Here is a 26,045-nt window from a genome sequence, read left to right on the forward strand (position 1 = left end):
AAGGATAAGAAGGGCCTTATTAATATTAAAAGGGAAAATGGAAAGTAGAGGTCAGGGTTAGGAACAAAAATATTAGATTGCATTTGATACGGTAAGTGATATGGCAGAGAACACGGAAGCAAGGGTAACTCTATGCCTATGAAGTTAGGATCAGAGATGAATTATGGGGCTATGAACCAAAATCCAACAACTGGGGAGTGAGAAGCAGAATATAGGATCCAGTGTAGCCATTAAACAATGAGGTTCCTTCAGATGACAACTTGAAGCAGCTGATGGCAGTGTTTCGGATTCCAATCTTATGAAGTGATGTGAAAGCCCAATATTAACAAAGACAACGGAATATTAAAGATAGTAATATACTCCATGAGGCCAGAAGAGAAGAAAAGTGCAGTCTTGAGACAAGAGCCTTGGGATAGAGAAAAAGGAGACAACTGTGGACACTCAGAACTGTGGGAAGGCTCAGGAGGAGAAACAATGACATTAAAGATGTGTGGTGAATGCTTTGGAGCCATAGGATAGGATTGATAATTCAGTCTATAGGATTTGGTGACTAGTGGATTACTAACATCCTTCTAAGAGTGGTCTTCATGGATCCAAACAGATGAGACTTGCTCACAAGGAAGAATGGTCGTATTTGATTGGCCAAGCATAATTTACACGGTTGAGCACATACTAGATTTGTAAAGAGTTCTTGGTCCTAGATGAAAGACATGTTGACGCCAGTGCTATTGATCAAGAAGAAAGAGAGCAAGGTTTTCAAACAATGCTGCACTGACATCTCCTTGTTTCTCTCCTCTCATTGAATAGCCTCATTAGGAAGTCACTGGGACAGAAGACGCCTTTCTGTCAGTATGGAGCAGGGAGAGTTAGAAGTGGGAATATGAGTGCCCCAGGCTGAAAAGATAGTTCTTTTGAGTCATAGGGCTTCTTTGTGGACCATCACCTTGAATACCTCCAGCTCTCCCTTCAACTCAGACTGTTCTGTTATTTCAGAGTTAGATTGTTTGGTGGATGTAATACAGGAGGCAGTGGCCTCTGACTTCCTCTCTGTCAAATCCACGTACCAGGAGTCTCTCTTCACCTCCATCAGCCTGCCAGGGTCAGTGCTTTATGCTCTCGAACACTGGAGCAGCTTCTGTTCTCCTGCCGCTTAAGCAGGACGAGTTCATTACAAGAGTTCTCTCAAATAGCCTTTTATTCAGACTCACCAATCCTTGCTTTCATCCCAACTCTTCTAGCACCTTCTAAAGCTCCTTTTGATCAGCTGGCTCCAGCTCCCATCCGCGACTTGCTTGTTGATCTGTTCAGGAGTGACAAGCTTTCAGCAAAAGGTTTAGATGAGGCTGGGGCGGGGAGGGGGGGCATGTCGGGGAGAGAAACATGATGAAAGGAGGGAAAAACACACCACAACCAGATTGTTGCTCAAGGGTGAAGACCTTCTCACATCACTGTCCTTTGCAAAATAACACTGAGGGAAAAAAATATAATCTGGAGATAGGAAATGCAGAAGTTGAGGAGGAGTGGAAAGGAGGTGATGGAAAATCAGCAGAGAAGTCAGAGAAACCCTTCTGATTCCTCTTCTCCACGTGAGAGGTGTTGCTGTGATTTATATGCACTCATCAGCGATCTATCAGCTTCCTGACAGGTGGGGGAGGGGAGCGCTACATTTCCTTCACCTATGATGGATCTGCTTGATACTATCTCCACCAGTTTGCAGCAGCTGGAGTCCCCTATTTCACACTTGTATCCACAAAATATATATTTTAAAAGTAAGGGCTTCTTTGGCTTTTTAAATTCCCTGCCTTTACTTTTTATCTCTTTTACCTCTACCTCTAACTGTGAAAGCAAAGGAGAGAAAAGGGCTCTTTCCTCTATCTGTAGCCCGGGATAGGTTGTCTCAGTCCTAAGTCAGTTATTTGCATAGTTATTTTCTATGTGCTAACTCTGTAATGGCATGCATGCTGTATCTATTAATTGTCATGTCTTGGCACAATTTGATCTGAATTATATCTAAATGTATGCAATGCAATGATGACTCATATTATAATATGGTTCTGCTCCAATGGCAGCATTTGCATAATGCTGGATATGATAAGACTATAAAGTGAAGGACTGGGATTTCAAGTGAGACTTATGGAGAACAGTCTTCTGACTGTACAGCCATGCCTCACACATCAGAATGCTCATCCAAAGTGCCTCATAATTTATTGTAAGCACTTTTCTCTCTCCTTACTGCTGGAATGAGATAAAGAGTAAAGCCTACATGGTATGGACCTCATTATTTTTCCTTTTAGAACTTAGCATATTTTTGATATTTATTTTGTAATGACTCACAAGGTAACAGAATTTGCTTCAAATAGCTGTGGAATTGTTTTTAATTGCATAGTGCATGAAGATTTTAAGTACACATCAGAGGCAGATTCCAAGACTAATTTTAGTCTTTCAAAGATGTAACTTAGGGAACTTTGAATTTTCTCATTCTGAGTGAAAGAACAGTTTTTTTTTTAATGGAGAACAGAGATGTGTAGGAAAAGTCAAAGCAAAAACAAAAGCAATATTTGAATTTTTCCTTTGTGTTCTCTAAACTGATTAGGGCTGAGAGGTGACTCTGTGGTTTAAACAAGAGGAGAAGTTTAGAGACCCTTGCTGCTTTGGTGACAGTATAACTAACACTAGCTTTCTGGGAAGGTGTGAGTTTTGTTCATGCAACGTGGGGTTTCCCAAGACTCAGCATAGTGTGTAAGCCCCATCTAACCCAGAAGTAGCCCCGGATGTGCCAGCCAATCTCTGCAGACTGAGCCAGCTGCTGTCCTGGATTCTAGCTGTCCTGAAGGAAAGCTGTATTTTGGGTTTGCCATTTATAGAACGCATTGGGACTGAGACTGGGGAAACATTTAATGCCTGAGCTGCTCAGTCATAAACATTCAGAACCATCCTTTTACACTGTGGTAGTTTGAATGGGCTGCCCACCACCCCCACATAGTCACTAGTATTTGAATGTTTGGCTCCCATTTGTTGGCCTTGTACTGTTAGGAGGTGTGGTTGTGCCAGGGAAAATACATCACTGGGAGGGTTATGAGAGCTTAAAGACTTGTGCAGTTTACCCTCTCTGCTTCACATAGGGGTTCCAGATGTGACCTCTCAGCTGTTCCTGCTGTCGCACTGGGTACATATTGCAAGGCTCCCCCTCCATAATTATAATGGACTGTTGGACCTCTGGCACCATAAGCCCAAAATAAATGTTTCCTTCTATAAATTACCTTTGTCAGGATGCTTTACCACAGCAATAGAAAAGTAACTAAGACATACAGTGTTGCATAGATTACATTACCTCGTCCGTTTAAGCTGCTAAGATTATAGGTTTTCTGTATTGTTCTTTTTTTTTTTTCCCCCTCAACTTAAACTGTACCTTTTAAAGAGTACTATTGCTGACCAGATATGGAAGGAAAGAACAAGCACCTAAAAGATTTCAATGTTCTCTATCTGTGAACAAGGTCTAGGCAAATCATCACGTTGCAAGTTGCTAGGTTTAGATCAACAATTGAGTTAGTACAATGGGACTATGTAGGCATCCTTTTAAAATCTATTGCTATTTTGGTTTCTTATATCTAGTTCCACCTTTTCCACCCCAATCCTTTCCAACACCTCAACACCAGGTAGGAGAAAAAGGTTAGTGGGGGAAAAGGGTGTAGTTGTCTTTGGCTAATTCCTGTTGTTTAGAATTGTCGGGTTCCTTGGGGCAAGTCCAATCCTCATTTCAGGAGATCTCTGCCCTCTCATCAACATACTGCACCAACAGCAAGCAGGAGCAGCAATGGAAGCACCAGCATTCTTCCTCCTTCTCTGAGCCCCCAGCCTCTTTCTGGCATTTATTCCCTCTCTAGAGTCCTCTGAATTAGACTAACTGCAGCTGACAAGGACCCTTCTCAGAGTCACACTAGGCAACTAGTCTGCTGCTGTGGACAGCCCCATATGCCACACCTGGGATTAAAACAAAAACACGTGTACTTAACATAACTGAGAAAATACACTTTCCATCACAGGAATGTTTAAGGTGCACATTAAGTGCACCAAGATAAGAAAGGGGTTTTTTACACGATTGCCAAATACAAGTACCCAAAACACTATGAATGTAGCATTTGTATAATTCCTGGTTTTTTGTGATTCTTCTTGCTGGAGGTAGCTTATTGTATATGTGTGTAATGATATAAATGTATATGTAAAAAATAAAAATAAAATAAAAAATATTTTTAAAAGGGGATATTGGAGTAAGAATTATTAGGCTATTTCAAAGGACACCAAGGACTCTAAATCCATTGCTTTTCATTACCAGTAAAACATACCTAAGGAGGCTGCAGAAGAACAACACTGGTGCTCTTCAGCGATATGGGATGCTTTGGCCAGCTGTTGTGGGCTTTTGTTTTTGGTTTTTGTTTTTTTTTTTAATGTTCACTTTTTTACCCGTGTGTGTGTGTGTGTGTGTGTGTGTGTGTGTGTGTGTGTGTGTGTCTGTGTGAATGCAGGTGCTAAGCCAGACCAGTCATAGCATGCTGGAGCCGGAGGTACAGGCAGTTGTGAACCTGCCAGTATGTGTGCTAGGAATGGAACTTGGGTCATCTGCAAATGGTCTAACATTAAACACAGCCCCAGCTGCTCCCATGTTTAATGTCAGCCTACGGATTAGACAAATCACTTAACTCTCCAATAGCTTTTCTAACTATTAGAGGGAAAAAAATTATACTACATTTTTTTTCAGTCTTGTCATATCACAATACAGTCCTTTTGAAATTTTCTTGATATTAAAACATCATAAGGACTTTCGATGTTATAAGAGGCATATCTCAGAGATATTCAACCCATTGAAACATAGCAGTTATGGCAATAACTACAGTAACCTGTGTCTTACGGATGTTTTTAGTTTCCCAGTATATGGGAAGATATGTTTGCTTGATACTGTTGCCCATTAAGTATGCAATAGCATTATGTGCAAAAAGCAATTAACATGTATAACATAAATAATAACTATGTTTTTGTTAAACTCTAACGTCCACCCACCCAGCACCACCACAAAGCAAATCTGGAAATGAGAAAGCTGGCGAACTGAATGATCTTGTGGTAAAGGTCAGTGTTAAAGGGCTGCCAAGGGTCAACAGAGAAAATCAGGGTTCCTTTTCTAATTTCTAAATCTAATGTTATAAAATGGTAATGAAGCTAACTATGCCAAACCAGAAGGAAAAAAACTAATAATTATTAAATTTCTTGAATTTAGTAGTTAGCTAGTTTGGTATTTTTAAAATGTGTTTTTATAGTTCTTAGAATTCATTATTCCTAAAATAATGTTGTAAAACCAGACTAAGGACTTCTGCATCAGAATAGTCTGGGATATTTTCATGATAGTTTATTCCATCCTTAGCTTGAAATCTTCCTGATTCTACACTTCTAATGTTGGTAATATATAGCCTCGCTTCCAGACCAATTATCTTTCCTTCTAGAGTGTAGTGATTCTATGATAGTTTTGCTGATTCATTAAGGGTTTTATTTTTAAGACTGAAGTGACAACATGAGCAGCATCAAAACAAAAGGCCAACACATTCTTAAAGAGCTCAATCACATCTTTTATCAACATATATTATATGTATAAATATATATACATATGTGTGTATATATATATATGTATATATATATATATAGAGAGAGAGAGAGTATATGTGTGTATTTCTTCTTAGTGAGAAATGAAAGCATTTGCTGGTGAAGAACAAAGGAATTCTTATACAATGCCATTAAAATGTAAATTAGTCTGCCTATTATGGAAATAAGTATGAATATGCAGAGACCTAAAAAGGCAAAAAGATATCTCCAATAATACCTTTATTTAAATGAAGGGCTTTAAGTTAGCATATACATACATATAAGCACATCCATGTTTATTAGAGCACAGTTGCAATGGAAAGTTGTGGAATCAGTGCAGATATACATCAGTAGATGAATGGATAAAGAAAATGGTGTCTTTGTATAGATACTAATGGAGTTTTGTTCAGCCATAAAAAGTAATGCAATTATGTTGTTGGAAGAGAAATGGATGCAGATAGAGACTGTAATATTAAATGCTTTAAGCTGCATTCAGAAAGACAAATATCACACATCATCTCTCACTTGTGAATTCTAGATTTATATAGACATATAAAATCCAACATGTGTATATGCCATGAAAGAAGTGAATAAAGGGGAGCTGCAGGAAGAGAGAGAGGGAAAAACATGGACGTACTATAGGAAAACGTGATAAAAAGTATATAGTGTATAAAAGTATGCTTATGAAACTCATCTCTGTGTTACAATGAATACATGACAGTAAAAATTCAAAACATATTTTTCTATTAAAAATAGGAAACTTTTTCCCCAAATCAAAACTTTTCAGTGAGTTGGTTTTCTTTACTTATTCTGATTGTCATTGATCCAGTTTTATACAAGACTAGAACGCTAAGAATAGATAATTTCTCAAAAACAAAACAAAACAAAAAAACTAGAAACAAAACAAGATAGGCCATTTTCATTCATTATCAATCGAGCAATGAAAAAGACTGTATCAATAAACAGCTGTGAATAAAGAATCTTAAGGATGTGCCCTATTCTTATTTTAATACTTTCTAATTTCAGTTGACATATATTTCTAGGGTACAGTAAATGACATCTGTGCAGATATACAGTGTGTAAAGCCAGATCAGGATAAATGACATAGTTGTTGCCTTAGAGGTATTTTTAAATCTCCTTTACTCATTAAAAAAAAGAGAAAAAGACAACATCATTATTAGCTTAAAAGCAAAGAATCACTCTGTCTCACCGCATTGCCTTTCTTATGCCCTTCACACATCACTCGGATGCTTTTCTGACAGTACGTACTTTAAATGCCATTGGATTGAAGATATTTGCCTTGTGATTCTAGATATCTGAGTCAAAAGTAAAAACCTAATTGAGGTTTCTCACCCTTGCCTCGGTCAACATTCTTTGTAGGACAAATATTTTTGCGTGGTTGTTGCCCTGTGTATTGAAGTTTGTAAAACGGCAAACGTGATACCTCTTTCTTAAGCTACCATCAGTAAAGGCTACCTTCTCAGTTATGACAACAAGTGTCTCCACGTATTACCAGTGTCATCTGTGGACACAAATTTCACCTACATATAAACTGCTCATCTATCATTTCTTAAGAAACAAAAGAACTTCTCCTACTCATCCAGTGGCATGGCTTCCCATGGTTAAAATGTAAAAACATTCATATAAATATACCACAGACTAAAGGAGATATATTTATTTATTATCCTTACCTCAAATAAGTAAATACGAGATTCTACATTTCCAATAAAGAATAGAAAACATATAAAACCATGCTAAATAAATATAAATGCTAAAATGGAAAGATTTTAGCCAATAATACTTTTAAAAATTGTTAATGATGCTCTTAGTACCAATTAGGTTTAGTCTGGTTAAAGTGTATCATTTACATGGTGGAAATTTTGCCCCAAAATGTGTTGATATATTAGTGCAGACTGGGTTGAACCTTTGTTTCCTGTTACATTCATTATTTTAAAAGTATATTCACTAACTTTCCCTAATATAAATGGCATTGCCGGTGTACCTGTTCCTGCAGCTGTGCTAAACATATCTGGCACAAAGTGCTTGCAGAGGCACTGTGCTCTAGAGTTCCATGAATTTGCTGACGTCTTTCGATACTTTATAGATTCAGATATACTGACTGTTGTAGACAAAATGCTGCTGTAATAAATATGTAAGCCAGCTGCTATTTATCACGTGTTGTTGCAGAAGGCAACCTACTCAAAATGTATTTGTCATTTTTGCCTTTTTTTCTAGTCGTTTACATGCAATACAAAGTTATTCCCCCCCCCCCCCGTAAGTGATCTTTCATTCTAGTTGGGGTTTGAATGAACACCATCCCCCACAGGCTCATGCATGAACGCTTGGTGCCCAGGCTTTCTGAGGAGACCATGGGAGGCTAGGGGAAGCCTTGCAGCAGGAGTGAGTCACAGGGGATAGACCTCAAGAATGTATAACCTCCCCCAACTCCAGTCCATCCTCTCCACTGTCTGTGTGTGTCTGAAATGGAATCTCTCAGCTGCCTGCCCTGGTTACCTGTTGCCATGCCTCCCATGGCATTATGGACTCTCTCCATGGACTCAAACGCAAAATAAATGCTTCCTTATATAAGTCACTTTGGTCATGGTGATTATCACAGCAACAAAAATAACTAATATAAAAGATTAAAGAAGTATGATTGTAATCTCTATTTTCTTTTTAAACATTAAAACAATAACTTCATAATGTGTGTGTGTGTGTGTGTGTTTGCAATATGTGTGATGTAGGGTGTATAAATACCACCATACTTTTGCAGAGTTTGTTTTCTCTTTCCTTGTGTATGTAGTTTCAGAGAATTGAGCTCAGGCAATACTGCTTGAGCCACTAGTATCTTTATCATTAGGCCATCTAGCTCAGTAACCTGCCTTCAAATTCTATTAATACTGCATTCAACCACTTTTTAAAATATTACCTTGCATAATTTTAATTATTAAATAATAGTTAGTGACATATGCTTTTTTCTATCATATAACCAGTAAAGATGCTAGTTGGCTTAACAGTAGGTTAAAGTTTTTAACCAACCAATCTGTTTTTAAATAATAAACCTAGGTTCATTTCTTTTTAAGATACCATCTTTCTGAATCGCAGAACTATTTGCAATATCATGATCTCATTGAGAAAGCATCCTATTAAGTTGATAAATACATAAAAAGAACATATTTTTGAAATAGTTTCCAAACTTTCTGTTTTGTTCTGGGCTGATTTGGGAGATAACGTCATTACATATATATTCTGAACTCCAACACTGTCCTGTATATAAAGAGCATTTAAATTGCACTAATTTATTGCAATCACAACACAATAGTACAGCTCCTGAGTTCTAATTCACCCTGCATCCCTGGCTAGCACACAGTTAAACCTGCTTTGTTTCTAGATGCAAACCCATGATACATGTTGTCAAGCCAGTGGGTGATGGGTGTTCATTTGTATCAGCATTCTCATTTCTGCACAGGCAGGTGGCATGAGATTACTCAGTGACTGGTTCCTTGAATAGACATAGAATTATCCAAAATAAGGTTAATACTTGGGCTTTTAGCATCTTTTCCTTATGTGCAGAGTATACAATTTAAAGTAGTTATCCTCTTTGATCAAGATTTTTTAAAATAAATTTCTGATTTATTTCTAAATTAGGTTTTTAAAAATATTTTATTAATTTATTCATATTACATCTCAATAGTTATCCCATCCCTTGTATCCTCCCATTCCTCCCTCCCTTCCATTTTCCCCTTACTCCCCTCCACTATGACTGTGAGTCAGTTGATCAAGACTTTTACAACTAAAAAATAAACTGGTTATAGGGAGCATTTGCTCATTTTTCATTAGAAAAATATTGTCATCAAATTGTAAAGAGATTATTTTCTAGTCCTTAGAAAGTCCATTTACTTGGGATCTTTTGACTACATAAAACAAAACCTTAAAGATTTAGCAAAGTAATTCTGTTTTGTTTTTTTTTTTTTTTTTCATGCATTGTTTTGTTTTCTGGTGTTCGGTGTTCAAATAATCGTGTGAGCCAGTAAAATATGTGACAGAATTTTAACACGCCTTTCACTGTTTGCAAGTAGGAGATAAATTTGAAAAATAAAGAAGGATGAAGCCCAAAGTAAGATGTTATGTAGATTGTCATGACAAAGCTTCACATATGCATTGTTGCAGTCGGTGCATTTTTATGAGTCTGGCAGTTCTGCTGAAATAATCAGCTGCTTCTTTAGGTAAGATGGATCGGAACACTTTCCGAAGATAATTTGGAATAATGATGTGTGTGATTTTTAACTTTTCCACGGAGGGAAAAAATGCTAAAATGCCAAAAGATCCTAAAGGCCTTATGTAGCATTTCTACCTTATGCTGATAGGAAAATTGGCCCAATTTATTCCAGATTTTATAGGGCTTGGGATGGTGGGGCATGGAACATAGCAGCTACATGACCTTTGTCTGCCTTTGTGAACATGCTCGTTGGCATGGTAAGCACTTCCAAAGTGCCTATTGTAGTCTAGATTTGCTTTGGGGAATATCCAGATGCATAAGGCAACAGTGTATTTATTAAATTCATAAACAACACACGTGTATAAAACAAATAGCTTTGTATCCATTTGCTTTTTATTTAAAAACTAAAAATGAAATATAGTTATATCACTTCCGCCCTTCCTTTTCTTCCCCCCAACGGCTGCCATATCCCCTCCTTCACCCTCTTATTGACTTTCCAGCGCCATTCAAATCGACAGCTCTCTTTTGTTTGATTATTGTTGTTCTATATACAAATGCATAAGCACATTAAGTACAACTTTCTGAGTCCTTTTAGTGTGGTCCGTGTGTGGATGCATTTAGTATCAAACACTCTGTACTGGGTAACCAGTTAGAAGCTCATCTCTGGGAGAAGCTATTGCACCCTGTCTCAGCCATCATTAGCTGCCCATGGCTCTTTGTTTTGGTGTAGGACCCAGTGAAATGCCCCCTTCTGTGTTAACATATCTATTGACATTGCCACTGTTAAGATGTTGTTCAGGAAGCACTGTGATGTTGTGATATTATGTTTTGGCTGCTACATTGTTGAAGTATCATGAGGGCACCTTCCTTGCCATTTCTAGGAGACAGGATCTTGTAGCAGATTTTGGCTTTTACAGTCTTTGTGCCATCTCTGCGACAATGTTTCTTAAGCCTTGGGTGCAGGAGTTTTGTTGTAGATGTATCCAATGTGACTGGGCTAGTAATAATCCATTTATCTATGCGTTATGATAAACAAGGCACAGACATTTTCTGGACTAAAGGACATTTAGAGTACTTCTCTACGATAAAGTAAGTCTCTTTATTGCTACTTTGAGCTATACATACGACAAAAATACAAAGGATACGTGCTTGGAGATTTAAAATGCATTCACACAGGTTCATTTTCATCCTTTCCAAAGGAAAAGAACACAAAAATCAATGTCTACATTCTATGATTCTATTAATGGTGCAGACAATAGACAATAGACTATCATTTAATTCTAAATGACCCTAAATTGAAAAGTGCTATTGATGCTACTCAGGGGCATAAAAGTGATGACAAAAAATTGAAAAAGCAAAGTCTGGAAGGAAGCAGCAACCATGTCCACAAAGTGCATGCCATGCTCCTTGTAGAGTAGCCATAAATTACCAACCATGAATAATTACCTCTAACAGTATCTGTATGGCAGAGAAAAACTTCCCAGGACACGAAAAGAACACCTAGCACCTAAGAGGAGCTGTGTTTGAAGAAACCAATGAGGAAAGAAGCAAACTAAGATCATGCATCTTGGCATCCAAGGTGTCAACTTTTCACTCTTACTAAATAAAGTACCATTTACCTAAATGTAGTAGGGTAGGAAGGTCTTTCCACTGTAGATAAAGTATATCAAAGACTGAGTTGTTCTTCTTGTTATGAGAGATGGGGTTTAGCGTCTAGAGCCAGGTGTGGGCATGGATTCCTCATGCTTCCTCCCTATGCACAGGTGTGGGCAGACTGTTTCCACCCTGGAGGAGACTCATATTTTATTTAAGAAAATCAAGGGGGACGAGCTGTTTTAATTGTTCTCTTGTCAGGGCCCTGGAAGTTTCTGCTCTTCTCTTGTACCCCAGAGCATTGAGCAGCTGGCTATGCAGCTGTTAACAGAGCTTGGGTCCTTCTTCCTGTAGGGCAGACATACATCTTGCCATAGGGATATACAGAGAATGTGTTTGGGTTTTGTTTGTTTGTTCTGTTTTGTTTAGGGAAGGTTGCTTCCTAGCCCAACTTTTTACACATATGATTCAAGGAAAGCAATGCATTCTCCATGACTCAACCCCCCATTCCCCCCTGACAGACAAACACACACACACATCTTGCCATTTATACTGGCATTTATCATTTATCTCCTTTGGGATAGGAGTACAATTCTGTTTTATTCATTCCCTGTGGACGATTGCTTCATTTAATATGATCAGAAATGTTGATAGCAAACTCAATATCAAGAAGCCTGTTGCTCTCAGCAGACGGGATAGAACCTAAACCAGATGATGTTTGCTTTGATTTTCTTGATACAACATCTGTGTGCTCACCCTTGCACACACACACACACACACACACACACACACACACACACACACACACACACACTTCTCATCCCAGGGCAGGGGCATTTCAAGTGTTCCTCGGTCACAAGTGAACTCTGAAATCTAGTCTAGTCCTTATAAATCTGGAGCACAACTCACAGGTCATGGCGACGGAAGAGAAAACTCAGTTTGAGTTGCAGTGAAAGTGCATCAATTGCATGATTCTCCAAAGTACTGAAACATACGGAGTTTTGTATGAATGACCTTTTCCTAAACATGAAGAACATAATCCAGTGAGAAGTCAATAATCATTTAACTTTACCGGGTTGTGTGACTCACATTCCAGTTGTTTGCTGCTGAATCAAATGTAATATGATGACATTTACACACTCGGTGATGATTGGCTCGTAAAGAAAACTCTGAAAACAGTTAAGCACTCTCAGAGATATCATGACAAAGATTTAATATGCCTGTAATTATTTGTCTTGATTGGTCTTGTCGAGTCCTGTCATGCAGGGAGTGAAATAAAGCTGAAATGCTGAAGCACTAATAAGATTATTCTGCTCTGCTAGATGTGTGGTAGAAGACAAAAACTCCAAAGTGGCCTGGTTGAACCGCTCTGGCATCATCTTCGCTGGACACGACAAGTGGTCTCTGGATCCTCGCGTTGAGCTGGAGAAACGCCATTCTCTGGAATACAGCCTCCGAATCCAGAAGGTGGATGTCTATGACGAGGGATCCTACACATGCTCAGTTCAGACACAGCATGAGCCCAAGACCTCCCAAGTTTACTTGATCGTGCAAGGTAAGCGGGAAGTGGGATGAGAAAGTGAGCTGTGGGGAGTGGCTATGATGAGCAAAGCATTGGCAATGTTTTTTTCTGAAAAAAAAAATATTGTACTTCAGTATATTTTTTTTCTTCTATATGATTGATTTCAAGACTAACAAGATCTATGTGTCAAATTCCTAGTGACGGTTTTTGTTTTTGTTTTGTTGTTGTTTCTCCCCCTAGCTTTCATTTCAAAGGCATGCAACAGAGCCACAACTGTCTTAACATAAGAATACACAATATTTATATTCTTAGGAAGACTTTTATTTCATTGAGATGATTTGCTGAATATAAGAAAGTGGGTTTTTTATTTATCCCTGCCCTAAAGATTAGTATTAATAGTTTATGTGCTAGTAAAAGATTTTTAGGAAAACAAAACTCCTAGGAGCCTTGATCCCTTCTTACCTGGCTGCCATTCTTTGTGGCTTGTGTCTTTATTTAATAACGCTGTAAGCCAGCCTAAAGAGCAGGCTTTGTGAAGTAATAGGGGAATTTTTGTTTTTAGATTGGGGTTTCCCAGGGCACATCTGACTCATGCTTTTACAGGATTAAAAATCTTAAGTATCATACACATATGCCCATACACTGTGGCTTTTTTGGATCCCCTTTCCCTTGAAAACAAAGCTGATTACTTACACAATTTTATTGCAGGCAAACTCAAACCTCCAGCAGTTTCCATCCATCTATCACGAAAGATCTAAGCACTGACAAATATTAGGGCTGTGCTCCTGTATTTTTGATTTACAATTTTATGCAAATTTAATGCAAATTAAACATGGCCTTAGGGTTCCTGTCAATATTCCAAATTCAGTCAGTCATGTGGCAGAGTTGGGCTGTAGCTACTATTAATGTGTTAGGGAACTGGTAATTGAAGCATTTAAAGTTTGCTTCCCCAGATCTTCTCACTAATAAACTGAAACTGAGAGAAAATATATCAAAGTCCACATGGTACAAGGGTGCATCAGTCATGTGACTTCCATGGTAGTTATTTTGCAAATGGCTGACAGCTTCATTTTATTCCTTCAAAAAGGCATTTCTATGATTTACAATATTCCAAATATGCTCATGTTTTCTTGAAGATTAGTGGCAAGTACTTGAGCCAGAGAACAAGACACACCAGGGTTGGTATCTCAGGAAGTCCATTTATAGATAAATATATCGAGCTGTGTGTGACTATGTCAATTGGTTACATTGCTCACTTCTATATGGTACAAACAATCACTCTCAACAAGACAGACAGACAGACAGACACACACACATGTACACACACACATGTACACACACACACATACACACACACACACACACCTGTCTTAATCTATAGAGTTTCTACATGATTAAGTGACATAAGGACAAATAAACTAATCTATTTATGCTAAAGGATCTTCCGAACATACTTACCTAATGGCCAGTCATGGTTTTATCTATGATTTCTGTACAATAGATGACTCTTCAAAAATTACCCATTTGATTGTGACATTAATACACAATTGTAATACCTTTACTGACTTCATTATTATGAGAAAGTTCCTACAGACAAAAAGAGTCATATATATATATATAAAACAGTCTGACATTGGAAGGCTTGCCTTCAAAATGAAGAAACAGAGAATCACTCAATATCCTTACAGGCTGAAGGTCACCACAGAAACTATAAAGTAGTTGAGTTACAAACAACTATTAAATGGAATCAGACCTCAGGACATTTCCATTGGTTAAAATATTTTTGCCATGACTTTAAGAATAGCTATTTTAGAGATTTTAGTCCCAAGTCCTTCCCAACAAATCTTCAAGGTCCTTGGCCTTCCCACCATTCATCCACATTCTTTTAAATTAAAATCATGATGAAGTGCTTTTAGAACCAGAACTCAGTGCAAATGAAATTAAGTCTGATTTAGTATTAAGAAATGCAAAGGAACCTGCTAATGGGCAAATACTGTTTATTCACTGTCTTGTGTAATTTGAATATTACTAATAAGTAGACATGGATAACTTTATTATAAGCAGAAGTTTAAATTCAGTATCAACAACCAACCTTCCCAAGGCTTCCTGCTACCTTATAACATGGTTTGAAACAGTCTTATTTTTGCTCCAAATATTATCCTATTTCAATCTTTACATTGCCTTGAAAAAGGAGGAGAAAATCCTGTCATTAACCAGAAGTAAAAGAGGGAATTTTTCTTCCTGGTGTCTGAATCATTGAGTGAAATTTCTGGAGCATCCTAACCATATGAGCAGTTGATCTCTTCCTCCCCAGGAGTTCTATCCCTTCGCACATTTCTTCTAATTGTCCTGCAGCAGAACATGAAATCGTGTTACTCCATGTAAAAGATTTGGCTTCTAGGAGCTGGAATGAAGGCTCTGGGTTTGAACCCCAGCACAGCAAGAACAAACCCAAATTCTGCTTGGATATGACAGCATTCATCCTCTTTTCTCAGTCTCTGCCTTCAGAATCTAAAGAGTATCTGAGTATTTCACATCCTGCATTGATCACCCTTCAGAGTCTCTGCCAGTCACTTTAGCTAGTCATTCTTTATTAGTAGTATTAATAATTAGTATTAATTATATTATATAAATATATACATTAATTATAATTAATTAATAATTAGTATTATTAATAAAAAGTATTAGTATTGATAATACTTCATTGTTTTCCATCGAACAAAGGTGAGGTCACCCTTAACTCAAAGGTCCTATGAGATAGTAGCAAAAAGAGTAAGTTAAAAGGTGACTTCTGCAGTCACACATTCTCAGAAACAAACTCAAGTTTCTTCATCCTATTTGAATTAACTTCGGAGTAAGCTGCTTAATTTCATTAAGTCTCAGTTTTGACATATGCAAAACAGAGATGAAATCTAGAGATTTCAGTTCTAAATTTGTTCTAAGGATTAAATAAGATGGTTTCCAATCATGCTTAATGTCTGGAGATCATCTGTTCTCCACAGTAGGGAGAGAGGATGATGAAGATGATGATGGTGATGAAGGAAAAGCAGATCCTGCTGCTGCTGCTGCTGCTGCTTGTCCTCTGTCTCTGTACCTAAGCTCACTCCTCTGCTTCTCAGGGTATAGTAGCTGCTTTGACCCATTGCTTGCTAATTTGCAGCAGGCTCAGAGCCTTTACATTTGGGGGATTTCTCCTTCTGGAAACAGCATCACTTTTACCTTCTTTCCTATAGTTATAGAGATGGTTGAGTAAAAAAAAAAAATACAATTTGCACCAAGAACTAAGGTGATTTATTAGATTGGTTGATTCCTCAGCATTTCTGCTTTGGCAGATTTGAGTAATGTCTGGAGAAATGAATTTCTGAGTTCCCAAGTGATTCTCAGACATCCATTGTAGACCAGCAACAAAGAGATCCACTGTCCTAAAATGGTTATATACTATGAGAATCTGTAGAAGGAGGAAATACTGCTGCATGGACTCAATTGATTTCAAGTGGTTGTGTTTGCAAATATTCCAAAGAGTTATCTCGAATGTGAGGCCCACAACTCAATGCTGAGTTGTGTTAGGTGGACCTTGAAGGCCACCTCCATTGAACACCCTAGAGAAATAATGTCTCCCTAACTGTCCGTTTTCAGGTTTTAAAGCAATGACTGTCATACACTGGTCTACCCTTCAAAACTTTCACCTTTATAAATGTGCTAGTGTTTATAATGCCTTTTTTCTTTTATCCATTTTTTTTCTGGAAGCTGTTTGTTTGTTTGTTTAACTTTCACACATTTCCAACATACTATTAGCTTTCCAATATCTTTTTCACTGTTGATTTTTTCTCACAGAAAAGATATTTATTGGTTTATGAAGATCATTACATATAAAATATCCTATGTTGAAAAAGTATGCTTTGTGGTTCAATAAAGTATCTTTGTCTAAGTGACAGTTACACACAGCTTCCTTATATGGTACACAGAATAAAAATTAAGTTTTGCCTCAGCAAAGGCATAAGTCAGCACTGACCTCGGAGGTCAGTTGCCATTATTTGCTAATCTATATTCTCCCAGAGAAGGTCAGGGCCACTGAAATTTAAACATGCGTTTTACTTAATAAATGCAGGGACCCCTATGTAAAGCCTAATATTGGTTTCTGTGCCTTCTACTTTATTGAGCCCAGTATCAAAGATTAAGATCACGCCATTTTTAATATCAATAAAATAAAGAAATAAATATTAATGAAATACATTCTGTTACTTACGTACACATTTTTACCTTGGAGAGTTCCTCCTCTACGGCTCCTTGGTCTTCTGAACATATGGCCAATGGAAACACATGTGCTAAGGCAACATAACTCATCTCTACTTACAACCATAGCACAATTTGATGTAAACTCAACCTTTCATTTTTATTACATTTGTCAAAGTGCTGGTGCCTGTGAAGCACATCAGAACAATCCAATTAGAATCCCTGGGGTGGGTCAACACCTGCAAGTTCACCACCCATTACCAAGCGTTCGGATGCGCAGAAATCAAGAGCTACTCCTCTGTGGCTCTAAGCAATGAGAGAGATATACTGCCTCCTTCCAGTTCATTTTCCTGTGTGACACATCAGCTTATGCCTAAAAGTTTAAGTACTAGAGGATTGTAATAGTAAAAACTGACAATAAACCTGAGTACACTAATGAATTGAGGTGTTTTAACCATGAGAACAGTAGCCTCAAAAATGGGGTATTTTTAAAAGAAATTCCATGTGTATTTATATATAAAGAATAATGACAATAATATTTTTAAAAATTGAACATTATTTTTAAATACCATTCACCATAAATTATAACTACCATTTGATTTTCAACTTACCTACCTTGCACAGCATGCTTCGTAGATGTGTGTCAATGTCAGAGGGGCTGTTTCCACGTTTCAGCCTTTTACTCTTTTTATGCTATTCTATTTTAGTTAGCATTTAAAAATAAATAGCCTGATCTAGAAACACTAAAATCAGATATTATTAATAAAACAGTTTTTGAAGTGTTTTAACAGATTATTAATATTCACTATAATATAAATTAGAATCTGAAACTTTCCTTGTCACTATGATTCTAATCACACCTATGGTAGGTGGGAATGTATACACTGTTGGCAGGAAGTTTATTGCATAATCACCTCAATTAAAATAATATGGTTGTGAAAAATATTGGGAGTGAAACACATTGTAAGACCAAAATGTTTGGTTTTCTACTCCTGCTGATAAAAAAAAAAAAACCAAACCCCCCCCCCAAAAAAACACATTTCCTTTATCTCGTTAATTCTAGAGAACTCATATGGACTAACAAAAGAAACCCTAAATTCATTGCTTTTTTAAAAAATGGACAACAGTCTGAGACTCACTTCTAGGATTTCAATGTTAAGAAATTAAATTTATAGTTAGCTCTTTTAAGCATCCCCACTGATGATCAAAACCCATTACAGAGCTTTAAGAAAGTACCATTTTTTTTCCTTCAGTCTCTTTCTTCTGACTTACTTTGTTACTTCTTCCTCACTCTCTCCTGTTCTTCTTCCCTTCCTTCATAAATATTGTGCTGCATTGATAATTTTTTCAACAAATGATCATGGTTTACTCAACTTCAAATAAACTGCACCTGAGCATTTCAATTGAATTTAGCCTGTAGCTCTTCTAATTTTGAAAGAATTTTAATAAAACAAGACTTTGAAATATTTATTAGTTTTTCTTTTATGATTGATTTTGTTGATTATTGGGATTCTTAATGAATTATGAATTCATATGATCACTATTTTAAATGTAATCTTTAGTTTAATATTTATTCATTTATTCATTTATTTATTCATTTAGGTTTTTTAAGATAAGTTTCTCTGTGTAGCCTTGGCTGTCTTGGACTTGCTTTGAAGAACAGGCTGGATTCCAACTCACAGCAATCTGTCTGCCTCTGCCTCCTTGAGTGCTGGGATTAAAGGTGTGCACCACCATGCCCTGCTCTTTAGTTTAATTTTTTGTTGTTGTTGTTTTGTTTTGTTTTCAGATACAGGGTTTTATTATGTAACCCTGGATGTACTAGAACTCACTCTGTAGATCAGGCTGACTTTGAATTCAGAGATCTGTCTGCCTCTGGTATTAAAGGCATGCACCACCACTGTCTAAGACAACAGGCTCATAATTGTTGATTTGCTATTCACCTCAACAACCAGACAGCCAGTATAAAGAAAAGAAATCAAGGAGGAGAAAGAAAATAATCAGAGCTATTATTTCTTATTGTTTTAATTTAATATTTCCCTTGTAGAAAGGATACGTTTTATCCAGGTAATCCCATCCGCTTATATTTATTTAGTATCTTCAAGCATCCTGTATTTATCTGAAGCTCTCCTATTCTTTATTAAGTTAAATAAACATTTTACACTTACACACTAATCCAAACTATATTTGCCCTTTTTGAAAATGAGAGAAAATAAGTTACAGTTGTATTGGCAGAAGATTGGGCTCCACAGGGACACATAGAATTCACACAAAGAAAGAAGTTTCATGGAAAAACAAAAATAAAACCTTTAGTCTTAAGTACACTGAACACAATAGTTTGAATTCACATATTCATATCTAAAGACTAAAAATGTTTTTGTGCATATGAGCTCATACAATGAAAAAAGAAAAGAACAGAAAATTAATACATCTTGAACTGGGTCGGGGGTTTGGGAGCTCTTACATTGGTCTTACATCTTTTCCATAAAATTGACTTATTGCAAAATCCACAAAAAACATTAGTTAAGGTAAAGATGTTAAAACTGCTGAATAAAATAAAGATTTGGATTAACTATAAAGCAAAGTTCATTAAAGCAGTATTCAAACATAGTCCATTATGCATAAATATATGAATAATATTTATCACACATAGTACAAATAAGTAACCAAATACATGTGATGTCATTCAACTTACTAATTTTGTCCTTTCTAACTGTAGAGAACCTACACTTTCAATTCATAGAAGAATGCATGGAAATCACCAAAATGAAAAATCATTCAAACCTCACTAATCATCAAAGAAAGGCAAAGTAAACCATAAATATATGTTTCTGAAGCCAGTAACACTAGGAAGGAGTTAACGAAATGAGCATAGAAAGAAATGGCAAGACAGTGGAGAAAGTGACACATTTTTATCTCCCTGTTGAGAGTGTAAATTAGTGGAAACTTTCCTAGGGTAATGCAGACATGTCTATCAAAGTTTTAAAATACATTTCTATCACTTGACCCAGTAATTCCACTTCCATGAATGTGTAAAAAGAAAACCATCTGAGATGCAAATCAAGATTTTTGTGCAAAGTGATCATCATTGATATGACCAGCAAAAATATTTTTTAAATTGTGAAAACTGCTCTAAATATTCAGAATAACAAATGGAGCGTGCCATTGGTTATTTTATGAGAAATTCTATTAACATGGGCATTATGAAGTTTATCATCCAGACCTATTCCATATGTTTAGTAATGACCCTCTTGGTCAATATTGTGGGAGTACACAGAATTTTCACACAATGTAAAGTCTGAAATAAAATAGTTGTCCTTATAATGTAGGCAGATTTGAGATCCAGCTCCTAAATTTCAGAATCATTTATGGCCATGATTGACAGGAGAATACCCCCCCGCACACACACACACACACAGAGAGAGAGAGAGAGAGAGAGAGAGAGAGAGAGAGAGAGAGAGAGAGAGAGAGAGAGAGAATATGGACTGAAATAAGTAGTGGCCCTTACACTGGTAACTTTATGTGGGAAGGGCCTTATTACAGAGGCTTTGCTGCTACAGCCTGGATCCAGAGCCAGGTTGATGTGGTGAGAGCTGTGGCATCTCAATTTAAAATTCAGCATGGCCTATAACCTACTGTGATGCATAGTCATAATTCTGTCTTGTGGCCTTCCCAGTAATGCGAGTGGAGATGACTTCCTGTCCACACAAATATCACATGGCCAATGAGGTTTTATTTTCTTTCAAATAAAAGCTTTGGGTTAACACAGCTCAACATTCATTAGTAGTTATGATTTTAGAAACATTTTATTAAATGATTGAAATATTTTTTCATATACAGAAAGTAGCAGTTTCTTAAAAATTACCTTAGCAAGCTCAATTTTGGAAACTCAGGTCAGAAAATACTCATATCTTATACATTCATGTGTCCATAATAAGAAAGAAAAGAGAGAATAAATATTGTAAGGTGATGTTTGTATAATGCCCTTTGGAACTCAGTCTTTATTAGGGAAAACTTCATTTTATCCAGTTTCTAATATGCCTAAATTGTAGCTCAAAAATAGCTCAATGAGACTGTACAAATAATAAGTTCATGATTTTTTATAGGAGAGCCTTTTAGGAAGGTAAATTTTATTTTAGGCTCTTTTCTCGTTTACTATCCATTTTGTTTTCCTTCTTCAGTTGTTCATCTTTCTCTTGATGAAGCGTTTATAGGCTTTTGACTCTTTTCCTTTCAAAGGAGAGAGGGTAAGATAATGTTGTTCTCTCTCTCTCTCTCTCTCTCTCTCTCTCTCTCTCTCTCTCTCTCTCTCTCTCTCTCTCTCTCTCTCTCTGCAAAGCCTTGGGAAGGAGGAATGAAGACAGGGGTTCTATGTCACTAGGACTTTGTTAGTCTTAGTTCAAGTAAAATTACAGAATAAGAAATCATTGCATAAAATTTCTAATTTTACTAAATACAAAACTTTAAATCATGACGTTAGGGATGCTCCCATGATGGTGTGCTGGCTTTATCTGCCTGTCAACAGCCCATAGTCACTGGCCTCCTTCTTGACACCCAAGGTCAAGTTTATCTGGTGTTACTCCGTTTTTCTTCATTAGCTATTATCTGAGAGTCATTCCCATGATAGTATTTCTTTTCAAATCCAAAGACTACTAAATGTTGAAAGGATTCAGGACCCCATAACTTGTCGCTGAGTATTCTAGTCAAGACATCCTTGGCTAAAACCTCTGGGTTCCTGAAGATCTCTTCCTTCATCATTTGAGGATGTCCAGTTGCCTAAACCAATTGTCCTTACTTCTTTCCACATTCTTTACTTTCTATATTTCATATTCCTTTATTTGCAGTCTCTCACCATCTCCCTGTTTTAACAAGCCTGTCATCTAAATCAGTCTTTTTGGTCCCTCTGAGCATAGTTAACATGTTGCCCTTTTCCTGCCGCATCTTTCTCCTTTGGTTCCTGAAATCATCCCCTGTCCAAATGCTGTTTTTACCTCTCCTAGTAGGTCAACTGGTTCTCCTTTAAGTATATGATCTTCAGCATCTACATTTCCTTTCTAGAGTTTGCTCATTGATGATAACACCACCAACTGCACTACTAGTGGCATTTGGTTGTCACTCTCCATTGCCAGGCAGCCTTGCCCCTATTTTTTGGAACGCTAGCCAACACCACCCTATAAACATGTTTCATCCACCAGCAACTTTAGTGTTCACTGGGCTCAAGTCAAAAGCCACTTTTGTTTTTAAGCATCTCGTTTCTTTATCTCTTATGTTCTTATTTCTAATAATTACACCCCTGAAAATGGGGTTACATCTAAGTTCCTCATTTCATCCATCTGTCTTATAATTAGTGAGCATAATTTTGTATACTATGCTTATTCACATTTTCTAGTTCATGTCTCCATTAGCACTTCCCAGATTTAAAGAAAAAAAAAAGTTATCCTTTATTATGCTTTTTTCTTACTCCTTTTTAAAAACAAGGTGTCATGTATCCCCCAGGCTGTTATCTAACGTCCCATGGATCTAGGGGTAACCTTGAACCTTTGCTCCTCCTTCCTCCCCATTCTGGGGGCTGTGATTACAAGCATCAGCACCACGCTCAGGTCCTGTGCTGTGCATGCTAGGCAAGCATCATACCCAGCAGACACCATCCTGCCTGCCTATGCCTTCTTTAAATCATGAAGTATCCTGAACACAGTTCCTAGGTATTTGTGGACCATAGCTCTGATCATCATGATTCTTCATCTTGAATATTCCAAATGCTCACATAGAGTAATGAGACTCTATGACCCCTCCACCCCCAACTCGTTATTTCAACTTTCCTTCCTACATATGTGCATACACCAGATCCCAAATTAGGAAATGCTCCCCCAGAAAGTGTGAAAATAGAGCTAGCTAGCCATGGGGTGTGAAAAAGTAGAGCCTGGCAGAACCTGAACGTGTGGAAAGGACCTGGCAAAGAACAAGCACATGGATACAGGACAGATGAGAACAAGAAGGGGATGCCAAGCTATACAGATCTTAGCTTCATGCTAAGGGTTTGTTTCCATTTGCTTTTATTTTACTTCCATAGTGTGTGGGGGATTCAAACTATGATAAAAATCAACTGAAGATTTTACACAGAGAATAACATGGATTCTTATTGGAGATTTTATGAATTGTTTTTATTTTAATTAACATGTGTTAATGGCACATATTAATAATTTTAGTGCTACTTCAACACATGCATGAAGGATGCAGTGATACAACCCAACCTCCTTTTTGCCAATCTCCCATCCTCCTCACCCCTCCTAACCTCCAGGAGTCATCTACATTCAGGCTAACTTATTTTAGCTTCCACAAATGAGAGACCATGTGGAGAAAAAAAGTCTTCCACATACGCTGTTGGTGGGGATGTAAATTAGACCAGTCATTATGGAGAGCAGTATGGAGGTCCTTCAAAATACTAAAAATAGAACTGCCATATGATACAGCAATTTCCTTTCTGGCTGTATATCCAAGAGAATTGAGGTCAGCATGACAAAGAAATGCCTGAGTGTCCATGTTTATTGCAGCACCACTCACAGCAGCTAGAATATGTATCAGCCTAGGTGATAACACATGGGTGAGTAGGTAAAAGAATCATGGCCTTTGGCCCAATAAAATATTATTTTCCTCCATAAAGAAGAATGAGAGAATTCATTTGAAGCAAACTGGACAGAACTGAAGGATATGGTCTTCAGTAAAATTAGGCAGACAAGGAAAGACAGGATTCACAGGGATTTTAAACATCACCTGACATGCTCTGTGTAAAGTATTGTTTAAGCTTCCTGCCTAAAACCAAGTAATCATTATATTACCAGGATATTTAACTCTCTTAAAAGATGTTACTGGTTATTATGAGAGGGATGGAGATACACACTCCAAGAGGGTAGCCATGTCAGTAGATAAGTTCTCAACCCAGGGGTAACACATCAAATATTTACATTACGGTTCACAACAGTAGCAAAATTACAGTTATGAAGTAACAAGGAAAATAATTTTATGGCCGGGGGTCATCATAACATGAGGAACTGTAGTAAAAGGTCACAGTGTTAGGAAGGTTGAGAACCACTGTAGTAGACTGTCCTATAATACCCATACATAAAAGCAAAGGAAAGTACATGAAGACTGAAGAAAGTAGTAGAAGAGGTGGGAGAGGAGTATGAGTGAAGGGGATGAGAAATAGATTTCTTCAAAACATGTTATATGTAGGTGTGAAATTCTCAAACAGTATAAAATATAATTTTTTTAAGTCTAAAGATGTTACTAGGGCTGAGCAGATGGATCAGTGGATAGAATGCTTCATGCACAAGCATGAATACCTGAGTTGGTTCTCTACTAACCCTAACATGTAAAAGCCTGACACAGTTATTAGCACCTGTAACCTCAAAACTGGGATGAGAGGGGCAGAGACATGCAGATTCCAGGGCCTTGCTCACTCATGAGTGCTGTTAAAGCTGTGAGTTCCCAGTTCAGTGATAGACTGCTTCAAAAAAAAAAAAAAAAAAATAAGACAGAGAGTGATAAAAGAAGACATCAGGCCTTGGGGTTGGTAGTACATGCATTTAACCTCAGCACTCATGAGACAGAAGCAGGAATATCTCTGTGAATTCAAGGGCCACCTGTTTTATAGCATGAGTTCTAGGAGAGCCAGGGTTATACAGAGAAACCTTGTCTCAAAACAAACAAACAAAACATAACAAAGAAGAGGAGTAGAAGAAAGAAGAGGAAGAGGCAGAAGAAAAGGAGGAAGGGGAGGAGGAGAAGGAGAAGGAAGAAGGAGGAAGAGGAGAAGGAAAAGGAGAGAGGAAGAAGGAGAAGAAGAGGAAGAAGAAGAAGAAGGAGAAGAAGGAGAGAAAAGAAAAAGAAGGAAGAAGAAGGAAGAAGAGGAGGAGGAGGAGGTGGTGGAGGAAGAAACCAGAACCTGAACTACATATGAACACATGCACACGTGCAGAAGCACACACAGGGTATCACAGTCAATAAGTAAAATGTAGTATTAGAAAATACTTGGTATAAATAAGTGGCTGGGTAGATGCTATGGCTCATGGCTATCCCTCATGTATCCAACTGTGAATCTCTAGCTTACAAAATAAAGAAAAATAAATAAATAAATAAATAAAATAAAATAAAAAAGAAAATACTTGGTAATGCATTGAGTATTGGTACTTTGTGAGATAAGGCTCACAAAACAAGGCAGGACCCCAGAAATGCCTTAGAGATGGTAGTTGAAGAGCTTAGTTTTTATGTTTTATGATTCTTTTAAGCCTCTTCCATTGTATGCATGGAGCGCATCTCTGTAATTACCCATACATGTTCACTCTGTTTTGAAACAGCAGTACGTATTACCAACTCATTTTCAAGAATGTAATGAGCATCATCAAACTAATAATCACTGAGTACTTTAAATTTCCTGAAGACAATTTGCGTGGTTTCTGCTAGAGTTTTCTATATTAAATCTGAAAGAAAACTTATTATTTTCTACTACATATCCAGTGACAAGAGCTATATCAGGCAGACCTAGGAGCTAGCAAAAAAATGAACACACTGCAGATTGTTCCAAGGAAGAGGAAAGAGGATGTGACCAGGGGAGGGTGGGGGAGGGGAGACAGAACTTCTCTGAGTACTGATTGGTTGCTGAGCTGATAATGATTTATGGCTCACTTTAAATTACTCTTCTGGATGGAATGGTTTATGGAGGGGGGAAATAGGACTGTTCTTTAATATCCCGAAGCATCTGAAAACCTATGCAACTTCCATTGATCTGCTCTGCTGGATAACACTGCTATTTAAAATCAGTGACATATTTACTTCCCTCAGAATGCCTTGATG

At 37.3% G+C, this 26,045-nt stretch overlaps 1 protein-coding gene across 4 annotated transcripts in view; it reads left to right on the forward strand.

Moving 5' to 3' along the window:
- Positions 1-26,045, forward strand: part of Lsamp (limbic system associated membrane protein) — a 2,176,218-nt gene that overhangs the window by 1,871,672 nt on the left and 278,501 nt on the right. For all 4 annotated transcript variants that reach the window (XM_051149922.1, XM_051149924.1, XM_051149923.1 and 1 more), the window contains one exon: positions 12,763-12,995. In XM_051149922.1, the coding sequence (XP_051005879.1) occupies positions 12,763-12,995 (233 nt within the window). The remainder of the gene's footprint in view (positions 1-12,762; positions 12,996-26,045) is intronic.

Source organism: Acomys russatus, chromosome 8 (genome assembly GCF_903995435.1).
Source record: "Acomys russatus chromosome 8, mAcoRus1.1, whole genome shotgun sequence".
NCBI lineage: Eukaryota > Metazoa > Chordata > Mammalia > Rodentia > Muridae > Acomys > Acomys russatus.